The 13369-nt window shown below is 45.8% G+C and overlaps 1 protein-coding gene across 4 annotated transcripts in view; it reads left to right on the top strand.

Annotated features, from left to right (window-relative positions):
- LOC137372719 (dihydropyrimidine dehydrogenase [NADP(+)]-like) overlaps positions 1-13369 on the top strand; it is an 823566-nt gene that overhangs the window by 143522 nt on the left and 666675 nt on the right. For all 4 annotated transcript variants that reach the window (XM_068036861.1, XM_068036859.1, XM_068036862.1 and 1 more), the window contains exon 2: positions 9694-9804. In XM_068036861.1, coding sequence (XP_067892962.1) covers positions 9694-9804 — 111 coding nt within the window. The remainder of the gene's footprint in view (positions 1-9693; positions 9805-13369) is intronic.

Genomic DNA, 13369 nt, shown 5'->3' with positions numbered 1-13369 from the left:
CCACTCACCTTAACTGCCCTCCTGACATCCTGACTCCTCTTGGTGTACTGTTTCCAGGTTGGAAACATCACACTTCTGCTGCTGACTTGTTCGGCCACTTCCATGCATGCCTGCTTGATTGGAGAGGTTGCCCTCTTCCTCCTGTCCTTGGGAAAGATCGCGCTACTGCAGTCCCTCAGATCCTGCAGCAGGAACTCTGGGGAACAGCCTTTCCAGGTCTCCTTTCCATTCCTGTGGTTGCTGCAGCCTCAAAAATCCATATCCTGTTGAGCCATTGTCATGATAGGAGTCATGCCATGGCCCCTTTAATTAGATATCTCATACACCCTTCCTGAGTGGTTGGGTAATATGGAGGTTGGATGCCAATACTGTGTTTCAGTTAAAGAGCCGCTACTTAGTCAAACTGGTTCCCGACCTGTTTATGGTCCTGCCAGTTTGGCAGGGACTAAGTTCAGAAAATTCTGTTCATTTAACAAAGGACAACACAGCCAGTTTTCACACAACAACATCCTAGCAATGAGATAAATGGCCAGATGAACTGTTTTGGTTGTATTTGGTGAAGGATAAATGATGGACACTGAGGGAATTCCTTTTCTCCTTTCTGAACAGTGCCTCCGGATTTTTTATATCAAACTATAGAAGACAAATTAGACGTCAGTTTGATCTCCAATACTATAGCACTCCATCATGGGCTCAAACTCATGAAATTCAGACTTGGAAGTGAAAATGTTACCACTGAGCCAAGGCTGACACTTTCGTTCACTTTTGTGAACATCAACGCAAGCTTGAGGAACAGCATCTCATCTACCGATTAGGCACACTACAGCCTGCCGGACTGAACATTGAGTTCAATAATTTCAGAGCATGACTGCCCCCCATTTTACTTTCATTTTTAGTTATTTTTTCTTCCTTTTTTTTTACATTCTTTTTTACATTTTTTACAATCTTTTTTTTTGCATTTATTTCATTTCATCTTAGTTTGTTCAGTTTGCTTACCCACTGTTTTTTTTCAGGTTTGCACTTGCTGCTGTTCAATATTCAGTGTATTAACACCTAATCTGTACTAATGATTTGTCTTTCAACACACCATTAACATGTTGTTTGCCTTTGCTCCGTGACCTTTGGGTCAGCTATGTGGCCTGGTCCAATCTGGACCTCCTTTGTTATCTCTTGCCCCACCCCCACCTCACTTGCTTATAACCTGTGACTTTTCTAATATTTGTCAGTTCCAAAGAAGGGTCACTGACCCGAAACGTTAACTCTGCTTCTCTTTTCACAGATGCTGCCAGACCTGCTGAGTGGTTCCAGCATTTCTTGTTTTTATTTCTGACACTTTAGTTGTTGACCTGCAAGGTTGGAATAGTTATGCTGGAATGAGCTTTATTTCTTTCCTGTCTTGTCAAGTGATTGTATGAAGCAACCCCCAAATCATTCATTAAATTTTGTCTTTTCTGATTGATTTTCTAAAAATGTGCACTTTTTTTTACATTGCTGCCTATACCAAATTAAGAATATCTTAACTGATATTAATCTTAACATATTGAAATAAATGAGTGAAGAGAAAGTTCACAATATTTGGCTCTGTTTTCATCCTGGCCAACCTCCCATCTGACACCCTCCATAAACTTGAGCTCATCCAAAACTCTGCTGCTCAGTTCCTAACTTGCACCTGGCCCCATTTACCCAGCACTGCTGTCATCGCTGACCTACATTCACTTCAGGTCTGGCAACGCCTCGATATTAAAATTCTCAGTCTTGTTTTCAAGTCTCTCCCGGGCCGCTCCCATTCAACTCCCTGGGTTCAAACTCTGAATTCCCTCTCTACCTCTCTTCCTTTAGAGTGTTCCTTAAAACCTACTTTTTTGACCAAGATTTTGGCCATATATCCTATTATCTCATTACATAAAGTGCCTTGGGATGTTTTGCTATTTTAAAGGTATTATATAAATGCAAGTTATTGTTGTTTTCATCACAGGTTGGGTGCAACGAATATCTTTTTTCTGAAAAGAAAATTCCCTGAAGAGGCACTATTCACTCTGCCTCGATCGAAAACAAAAACTGAAAGTTGCAATAATTTATACGCTAGGAATTGAAAGGATCATATAGTTCTTATGAAGCTATAATGAAAAAGGATCTTAAAAGCTGAAATTATACTGCATATAAGAGTCTCAGAACAGCAGGTTGTGTCATACGTTGTTCAGCCAGAAATTCGGAGTTACACTGCTCAGTGCACATCACATTGAACTTGCTGAATATAGAGCTTGAATACATGGGAAGAGCTCTGTTTCCCAAGACAGCTCATTCTTAATATTATACGAGCCCAGGCAGGAACACAGTTTCTGCCATAACATTAAAGAATCAAAGTAAGTTGATAAATTTCCGAGGAGGTTTAATGGGCTTTAAAAATATGACTTTCCAAATGGCTAGAGCTATACAGTGGCTGTGTGAATGAGATGTGATGTGAGACGACACATTGGAGGTTGTCTCAAACTTTTGATCAATGCATTTGGAAATGAGGCTGCTAACTTGACTTCTGAGTGATACTGCTGCTCTTTTGTTGTTCATCTGCACTCAGGGGTAGGCGGTGGCATAGTGGTATTATCACTGGACTAGTAACCCAGAGACCCAGGGTATTTAACAGCAGAAGGTGGAATTTGAATTTAATTAATAAATCTGGAATTAAAATCTATGAAACCATTGTCGATTGTTGTAAAAACCCATCTGGTTCACTAATGTCCTTTAGGGAAGGAAATCTGCTGTCCTTACCAGAACTGGCCTACATGTGACTCTGGACCCACAGCAATGTGGTTAACTCTTACATGCCCTCTGAAATGGCCTAGCAAGCCACTCAGTTGTACCTAACCGCTACGAAGTCAATAAAAAGGAATGAAACCGGATGGACCACCCGGCATCGACCTAGGCACCGGAAACGACAATGGCAAACCCAGCCCTGTCGACCCTGCAAAGTCCTCCTTAATAACATCTGGGGGCTTGTGCCAAAGTTGGAAGAGCTGTCCCACAAACTAGTCAAGCAACAGCCTGACATAGTCATACTCACGGAATCATGCCTTACAGACAATGTCCAGACACTGCCATCACCATCCCTGAGTATGTCCTGTCCCACCGGCAGGACAGACCCACCAGAGGTGGTGGCACGGTGGTATACAGTCCTCAACATCGGCTCCGGACCCCATGAAGTCTCATGGGCAAGGTAACCTCCTACGGATTACCACCTACCGCCCTCCCTCAGCTGATGACTCAGTACTCCTCCAAGTTGAACACCACTTGGAGGAAGCACTGAGGGTGGAAAGGACACAAAATGTACTCTGGGTGGGGGACTTCAATGTCCATCTGCAAGAGTGACTCGGTAGCACCACTACTGACTAAGCTGGCCGAGTCCTAAAGGCCGTGGCTACTAGACTGGGTGTGCGGCAGGTGGTGGGGGAACCAACACGAGGGAAAAAGATGCTTGACCTCGTCCTCACCAATCTGCCTGCCGCAGATGCTTCTGTCCATGACAGTATTGGTAGGAGTGGCCACCGCACAGTCCTTGTGGAGACGAAATCCTGCCTTCACATTGAGGACACCATCCATCGTGTTGTGTGGCACTATCACCGTGCTAAATGGGATAGATTTCAAACAGATCTAGCAATGCAAAACTGGGCATCCATGAGGCGCTGTGGGCCATCAGCAGCAGCAGAATTTTACTCAACCACAATCTGTAACCTCATGGCTCGGCATATCCCCCACTCTACCATTATCATCAAGCCAGGAGACCAACCCTGGTTCAATGAAGAGTGCAGGAGGGCATGCCAGGAGCAGCACCAGGCATGCCTCAAAATGAGGTGTCAACCTGGTGAAGCTACAACACAGGACTACTTGCATGCCAAACTGCGTAAGCAGCATACGATAGACAGAGCTAAGCAATCCTATAACCAACGGATCAGATCTAAGCTCTGCAGTCCTGCTACATCCAGCCGAGAATGGTGGTGGACAATTAAACAACTAACTGGAGGAGGTGGCTCCACAAATATCCCCATCCTCAATGATGAGGGAGCCCAGCACGTCAGTGCAAAAGATAAGGCTGAAGCATTTGCAACAATCTTCAGCCAGAAATGCTGAGTTGATGATCCATCTCGGCCTCCTCCTGAAGTCCCCAGCATCATAGATGCCAGACTTCGGCCAATTCGATTCACTCCGTGCGATATCAAAAAACAACTGAAGGCACTGGATACTGCAAAAGCTATGGGCCCTGACAATATTCCGGCAATAGTACTGAAGACCTGTGCTCCAGAACTTACCGCGCCCCTAGCCAAGCTGTTCCAGTACAGCTACAACACTGGCATCTACCCGGCAATGTGGAAAATTGCCCAGGTATGTCCTGTACATAAAAAGCAGGACAAGCCCAACCCGGCCAATTACCGCCCCATCGGCCTACTCTCTATCATCAGTAAAGTGATGGAAGGTGTCATCAACAGTGCCATCAAGCGGCACTTGCTCAGCAATAACCTGCTCAGTGACGCTCAGTTTGGGTTCCGCCAGGGCCACTCAGCTCCTGACCTCATTACAGCCTTGGCTCAAACATAGGCAAAAGAGCTGAACTCAAGAGGTGAGGTGAGAGTGACTGCCCTTGACATCAAGGCAGCATTTGACTGAGTATGGCATCAAGGAGCCCTAGCAAAACTGAGGTCAATGGGAATCAGGGGGAAAACCCTCCACTGGCTGGAGTCATACCTAGCGCAAAGGAAGATGGTTGTGGTTGTTGGAGGTCAATCATCTGAGCTCCAGGACATCACTGCAGGAGTTCCTCAGGGTAGTGTCCTAGGCCCAACCATCTTCAGCTGCTTCATCAATGACCTTCCTTCAATCATAAGGTCAGAAGTGGGGATGTTCGTGGATGATTGCACAATGTTCATCACCATTTGTGACTCCTCAGATACTGAAGCAGTCCGTGTAGAAATGCAGCAAGACCTGGACAATATCCAGGCTTGGGCTGATAAGTGGCAAATAACATTTGCGCCACACGAGTGCCAGGCAATGACCATCTCCAACAAGAGAGAATCTAACCATCTCCCCTTGACATTCAACGGCATTACCATTGCTGAATCCCCCACTATCAACATCCTAGGGGCTACCATTGACCAGAAACTGAACTGGAGTAGCCATATAAATACCATGGCTACAAGAGCAGGTTAGAGGCTAGGAATCCTGAGGCGAGTAACTCACCTCCTGACTCCCCAAAGCCTGTCCACCATCTACAAGGCACAAGTCAGGAGTGTGATGGAATACTCTCCACTTGCCTGGATGGGTGTAACTCCAAGAACACTCAAGAAGCTCGACACCATCCAGGACAAAGCAGCCCATTTGATTGGCACCCCATCTACAAACATTCACTCCCTCCACCACCACCACAGTGGCAGTAGTGTGTACCATCTACAAGATGCACTGCAGCAATGCACCAAGGCTCCTTACACAGCACCTTCCAAACCCGCGACCTCTACCAACTGGAAGGACAAGGGCAGCAGAAACATGGGAACACCACCACCTGCAAGTTCCCCTCCAAGTCACAAACCATCCTGACTTGGAACTATATCGCCGTTCCTTCACTGTCGCTGGGTCAAAATCCTGGAACTCCCTTCCTAACAGCACTGTGGGTATACATACCCCAAATGGACTGCTGCGGTTCAAGAAGGCAGCTCACCACCACCTTCTCAAGGGCAATTAGGGATGGGCAATAAATGCTGGCCTGGCCAGTGACGCCTACATCCCATGAATGAATAAAAAAAAAATTACTGCTTCACATTAATACAAAATTGTTCGTATAATACAGTAAAACTACATATCCATCCCTTCCTCTGCTGGGCTTTGTAAGTGTTCTGGATGAACCACATTCACGATATGAGGCCCGTTCTTAATTTTCATGAACCAATTTCTTCAGGAGGATCTTAATAAAATGGTCTTCCACAAAAACGCAAAGAGGCATTTTATCATTTTGAGCAGATGGCCAGCAGAGTAGCAGGAGAACCACTGGGGAAATGCACCAACTCCCTGCACCTCATTGCAATAGAATCAGTAAGCTGCCTGCCCCTGAGTATGCTGGTATAGCTTGCTGAATTTAGGTCACCCAACCAGCAACAAAGTCAGAGGGCTGGTGGGGTGGGTGTAAAGGTGGCAGGAAGGTGAGATAAATCTGGAGCTGTGGAGACGCACGTTATTTGTGAGCTACCTGAGGGAGCACTGCTAATACTTCTGGCTTTCTGTCTCTGCAAAAATAATTTCTCCCAAGATCACGTCGTTGGCACCAGCTAGACCTCATTGTCACAAGGCGAGCCGCCTTAAACAGTGTTCAAATCACACGCAGCTTCCACAGTGCGGACTGCGACACCGACCACTCCCTGGTGTGCAGCAAGGTTAGACTCAGACCAAAGAAGTTGCATCATTCCAAGCAGAAGGGCCACCCGCGCATCAACACGAGCAGAATTTCTCACCCACAGCTGTTACAAAAATTTCTAAATTCACTTGTAACAGCCCTTCAAAACACTCCCACAGGGGATGCTGAGACCAAGTGGGCCCACATCAGAGACGCCATCTATGAGTCAGCTTTGACCACCTACGGCAAAAGTGCGAAGAGAAATGCAGACTGGTTTCAATCTCATAATGAAGAGCTGGAACCTGTCATAGCCGCTAAGCGCATTGCACTTTTGAACTACAAGAAAGCCCCCAGCGATTTAACATCCGCAGCACTTAAAGCAGCCAGAAGTACTGCACAAAGAACAGCTAGGCGTTGCGCAAACGACTACTGGCAACACCTATGCAGTCATATTCAGCTGGCCTCAGACACCGGAAACATCAGAGGAATGTATGATGGCATGAAGAGAGCTCTTGGGCCAACCATCAAGAAGATCACCCCCCTCAAATCTAAATCGGGGGACATAATCACTGACCAACGCAAACAGATGGACCGCTGGGTTGAGCACTACCTAGAACTGTACTCCAGGGAGAATGCTGTCACTGAGACTGCCCTCAATGCAGCCCAGCCTCTACCAGTCATGGATGAGCTGGACATACAGCCAACCAAATCGGAACTCAGTGATGCCATTGATTCCCTAGCCAGCGGAAAAGCCCCTGGGAAGGACAGCATTACCCCTGAAATAATCAAGAGTGCCAAGCCTGCTATACTCTCAGTACTACATGAACTGCTATGCCTGTGCTGGGACGAGGGAGCAGTACCCCAGGACATGCGCGATGCCAATATCATCACCCTCTATAAAAACAAAGGTGACCGCGGTGACTGCAACAACTACCGTGGAATCTCCCTGCTCAGCATAGTGGGGAAAGTCTTTGCTCGAGTCGCTCTGAACAGGCTCCAGAAGCTGGCCGAGCGCGTCTACCCTGAGGCACAGTGTGGCTTTCGTGCAGAGAGATCGACTATTGACATGCTGTTCTCCCTTCGTCAGATACAGGAGAAATGCCGTGAACAACAGATGCCCCTCTACATTGCTTTCATTGATCTCACCAAAGCCTTTGACCTCGTCAGCAGACGTGGTCTCTTCAGACTACTAGAAAAGATCGGATGTCCACCAAAGCTACTAAGTATCATCACCTCATTCCATGACAATATGAAAGGCACAATTCAACATGGTGGCTCCTCATCAGAGCCCTTTCCTATCCTGAGTGGTGTGAAACAGGGCTGTGTTCTCGCACCCACACTTTTTGGGATTTTCTTCTCCCTGCTGCTTTCACATGCGTTCAAATCCTCTGAAGAAGGAATTTTCCTCCACACAAGATCAGGGGGCAGGTTGTTCAACCTTGCCCATCTAAGAGCGAAGTCCAAAGTACGGAAAGTCCTCATCAGAGAACTCCTCTTTGCTGACGATGCTGCTTTAACATCTCACACTGAAGAATGCCTGCAGAGTCTCATCGACAGGTTTGCGTCTGCCTGCAATGAATTTGGCCTAACCATCAGCCTCAAGAAAACGAACATCATGGGGCAGGATGTCAGAAATGCTCCATCCATCAATATTGGCGACCACGCTCTGGAAGTGGTTCAAGAGTTCACCTACCTAGGCTCAACTATCACCAGTAACCTGTCTCTAGATGCAGAAATCAACAAGCGCATGGGTAAGGCTTCCACTGCTATGTCCAGACTGGCCAAGAGAGTGTGGGAAAATGGCGCACTGACACGGAACACAAAAGTCCGAGTGTATCAGGCCTGTGTCCTCAGTACCTTGCTCTACGGCAGCGAGGCCTGGACAACGTATGCCAGCCAAGAGCGACGTCTCAATTCATTCCATCTTCGCTGCCTTCGGAGAATACTTGGCATCAGGTGGCAGGACTATATCTCCAACACAGAAGTCCTTGAAGCGGCCAACACCCCCAGCTTATACACACTACTGAGTCAGCGGCGCTTGAGATGGCTTGGCCATGTGAGCCGCATGGAAGATGGCAGGATCCCCAAAGACACATTGTACAGCGAGCTCGCCACTGGTATCAGACCCACCGGCCGTCCATGTCTCCGTTATAAAGACGTCTGCAAACGCGACATGAAATCGTGTGACATTGATCACAAGTCGTGGGAGTCAGTTGCCAGCATTCGCCAGAGCTGGCGGGCAGCCATAAAGACAGGGCTAAATTGTGGCGAGTCGAAGAGACTTAGTAGTTGGCAGGAAAAAAGACAGAGGCGCAAGGGGAGAGCCAACTGTGCAACAGCCCCAACAAACAAATTTCTCTGCAGCACCTGTGGAAGAGCCTGTCACTCCAGAATTGGCCTTTATAGCCACTCCAGGCGCTGCTTCACAAACCACTGACCACCTCCAGGCGCGTATCCATTGTCTCTCGAGATAAGGAGGCCCAAAAGAAAAAGAAAAAAGAAAAATAATTTCTCCATCTACCTGTTGAATGCCAGCATTTTCTTGGCCGACAGGTGTTGCTGAATGCTGGCACTTTGCTCACAAGGCTGTTTATTGTGCTTTGGGGGCTTAACTATGTACTAAGATCCCAATTTAAATGTATTCATGAGGCTCGCCTCAGCCTCCTTTTAAACCAACAGCGGGGAAGATGACTGCAGGGTGTAAAAACAATGATAATTTTCCTGTTTAGATTTTAACTCCCATTACCACCTGGTTTCTGTTGGGTGGAGGGAGTTAAAATTCCCTATCTATAAATATTGTTCGGTAGTTATCAATTTTTGATGCAAAGATGAATTATAGGTCCATTAGTAAACATTGATTTTTGCAGTTCAATAACTTTCAATACTTTTTTTTGGGAAACTTCATAATTGACTTCTCGTTGTCAGACGATATGTTCATTTTGTAGAATAATTAACAGTCATGCATAAGCATCTGTAGATACTATCTTGATGTATTTTAACAAAAATCAAAAACATTATTTTTTAAACCACATACCAAAGCAATTCCAGCACTTAAAAATTCTAAATAAATTGTACCTTTAGGTACAATAGCAACCTTTTATTTACACAGTGATTGTTTCAAATATTTCTAATGTTATTTTTAAAATGTATTTTTAAAGCTACGAATTACCATTTAAGCAGGAAAATTGTTTTGAGTTTAGACCACCACATTTTTTTAACTGAGGAATTTGTAAATTGGGATATCTTTAAATGACTGGAGTTAATTTGTACTATGAACTTTACAGTCTTCAAATTATGCTAATATAAGCATGTGTTTTTAATAGAATATACTCGCACTAAATCCACGTGTGAAGACTTGTGCATCTCTGCGATCGACAGCAACAACCAAGACAGACAAAGCTCATTGGAAACGAAATGCTGATAAAAATTGCTCAGTGAGTATTGCTTCAAAAGGTCAATTTTATGTTTCAGTCAGTTATGCTGTTGAAATATTAAACAACACAGAATGCACTTGTGTGTTTTGTTTACCATATGGGATGTATATGTGTGGTACAGTGGATATTCAGAAAAGATTACAAGAATTTTATTCCATCAAACATTTCAGATTGCATGAATAAAATGTTTGCATTTTAATCTTGTCGATAATAACTATAATTTAAACCTGGATTAGATCCTTGAAGTCACATGTATACATGTTTTTACTTTCTGTATTGATATTTATGGAGCAATAACAGCAACAATGTTGCAGTTCCTAAAAAGCATTGGTGCCTGAATATATTCAATACTGAATAATTAATAATTATGGGGCAATCAGTGCATTTCCTCATTGTAAATACTATGACCAATAAACACCATAAGCCAGAAAACTACGAAACAAAATGAGTTATCCAGATGTGGTAATGTTTGTGCTTCAGTTCTAATATCATTGTGCTTGATTAGAAGGTAAATTTGAAAGGGTGAGCTGGTGGCAGGGAGGTGGGGATGGCTGTTCCCAAACCCCTCCTGCCCCTACTGCCATTTTATGCAGGGTGGCGATGGTGAGAAATGGCCCACCCACCCCAGGCAAATCAAGGCCCTTAAGTGGCCAATTAACTGCCACTTAAAGGCCTCCTCCCAACACCGCAGGTATTTTGCCCTCAGCGGCTGGACAGCAAAGGCTCGAAGAACACTGCCAGGTAAAACCGGGCAGCCTTCTTGTGGGCTGGGGGGTGCCCTCCTGATCGGGCACCCTGTGCCCCATGGAGGGCTGCCCCTGAATCCCCAACTGCCCCCACTGCACAACACTCCCCCCCCCTCCCAACTGACGCCCTTGATTCGCCGGGCCCTGGCCGATTGTACCCGACGAGGCCCTAGAAATGTACCTTTGTTCCGGTGCCATCCATCACCTTGCTTGCGATGGCAGGGTGTAGTCTCAGCAGTGGCCACCCCTACTGGTGGCGCTGCTGGGACTAAGAGCTGCTGGCCTGCTGATTGGCCAGCAGCTCCCTTAAGCAGGACTTCCTGCCTCAAGAATGTGGAAGTCCCGTCCAAGGGCAATTAAGGGCCTGGGGAGTGAAAATTCCTGCCGTGGCTCCCCAGGTCTGGCAGAGGCGGGCTTGCCCCCAACTTTTCGGCCGCTGGGCGGGGTCTCCTGCCCAAAGTAAAATTCCTGCTACAGTTGCTTGCCCTGTTCACACAGGTCCCAGATCCACTGCAGAGGGCACTCTGCTGAAATGGATTTCTAATCACCACAAGTGCCAGTGTAGATGCCCATGGAAAGTGGTCAAGAGTAAATGTGATGAATGACTGGCGCCATTCACTCGCCACTGATCACAAAATCTGGACGATTGTTTTGCAGGGCAACATACTTTTTCCCCCTTCTTACTCTAATTGAGCATCATAATTTATGTGGCAGCCAAGCTTAGAAATGGAGAAACATATTCAATTATGTAGTGTATCTTATTTATTTAGGCTGGAATTGAATTTGCAATACGTTAGTTGTAAATTCCTCATTGTGCTATATTTAATGGACTTGTTTAAATATTGACATTAAATTCAGGTCTATACTATTCCAACCCAATTGTTAACCTGTTTTGTTTTAAATGGATTCATGACTACATTAAAATAGTGCAGACAGGAACAGAAGTTGTGCTTAGCAGGATACACAGAGGAAATCAAACCATGAACTGTCTGGATGTCCAGTGTCCAATGTTATATTACTTCTGTGTTTGAACTTTAAAGTGATCTGCACTAGAATATCATTGGCACTTGGAATCAAATAAGTTCAGTTATATTTAGCCACTCCAAATTGCCAATCTGAATTTCAAGGACATCATCATCAGCAAAGCCTCTCGTAAACTAGGGACTATTATGTACAGTTGAACTAGATTCAGATGTACACAGCTCTGTCAGCTGTACTCAGGTCACCAAGGATGGTTGATGTAGGAAATAGAAATGTCAAATTGATACAGTAGGGAATACAGCTCTAAAGTGGTGAAACAGGATTATTCACTGTGCTTTGTTTCCCATTACTTGACTTCCCTCAACTTGATGAATAGAAAGGTCATCTCAAAACATGTAATTTTAAAAAGCAGCGCCGCAAGGTTTATTATACTCACAGATTGCCAAGCAGTTAGCTGGATTCGAGTGTATACATGCTTGTAATTGTTGCCATCACCCAGAGGATAGAAGTGTTCAAACCCTAGAATATTTGAACCTTGAAAAGCTCAAGTTAATCTCAGTGCTCATCATGATTTGGATATGGAATTAAATCATTGTTAATCAGAGAATTGGCTGAAACCAGTTTTCAGGGGCTTGAGTCAGTCAGTATAAAAGTGGGCCATCTTACAGTGCTGACTTTGTTTGCATTGGAGTGCTGACTTGGGTTGCATTAGAGTGCTATAGTGGAAGTTTGGTAACTGAGGAAGTTCGGTAAGGAGGGAGTGAGGAACTCCTTTCATTTCCTACCTGTCCTCAGAGTGAGGGGAGCCGAGAGCTTCCAAAGAGCACAGCTGACTGGTGAGTAAGTCCTGGTGGGTATTTTTCAAAGTGAATTGAATTGTAAGTCATTGTTTTAGCAAGACTTAATTGTTTTTTTTAATTGTAATCATCTGTAGTTTTAAATTGAAAGGGTTTAGTTATGGCAGGAGAGCTTGAAGCCGTGGTTTGCTCCTCTTGCTGCATGTGGGAATCCGGGAACATTTCCATTCCCCGGGACCAGCATGTGTGCAGGAAGTGTGTCCAGCTGCAGCTTCTGGAAGCTCGGGTTTCAGAGCTGGAACGGCGGCTGGAAACACTGTGGCGCTTCCGCGAGTCTGAGAGCATTGTGGATAGCATGTATAGAGAGGTGGTCACACCGCAGCTGAAGGGACTTGAGGAAGGAAGGGAATGGGTGACCACCAGGCAGTCCAAGAGAAACAGGCAGGTAGTTCAGGAGTCCCCTGTGGTCCCGCTTGCAAATCGGTATTCCATTTTGGAGGCTGATGAGGCTGGTTCCTCCAGGGAGTGCGGACAGAGCCAAGCTTCTGGCACCGCAAGCAGCCTATCTGCACAGGAAGGGGGAAAGAGAGGAAGAGCAATAGTAATAGGGAATTCTATAGTCAGGGGAACAGATAGGCGCTACTGTGGCCGTCAACGTGACTCCAGGATGGTGTGTTGCTTCCCTGGTGCCTGGGTCCGGGATGTCACTGAACGGCTGCAGGGCATCCTGAAGGGGGAGGGTGAGAAGGCAGAGGTCATGGTACATGTTGGTACCAATGACATAGGTAGAAAGAAGGATGAGGTCTTGCATCAAGAATTCAGGGAGTTAGGCAGTAGACTAAAAAGCAGGACCTCTCGGGTTGTAATCTCTGGATTACTCCCAGTGTCACGTGCTAGCGAGTATAGAAATAGGAGAATAGCACAGATGAATGGCTTAAGAGTTGGTGCAGGAGGGAGGGTTTTAGATTCCTGGACCACTGGGACCGTTTCTGGGGAAGGTGGGACCTGTACAAGCGGGAAGGTCTACATCTGAACCAGAGG

This window comes from Heterodontus francisci, chromosome 8 (genome assembly GCF_036365525.1).
Source record: "Heterodontus francisci isolate sHetFra1 chromosome 8, sHetFra1.hap1, whole genome shotgun sequence".
NCBI lineage: Eukaryota > Metazoa > Chordata > Chondrichthyes > Heterodontiformes > Heterodontidae > Heterodontus > Heterodontus francisci.
This window is presented reverse-complemented; position numbering and strand designations above follow the sequence as displayed.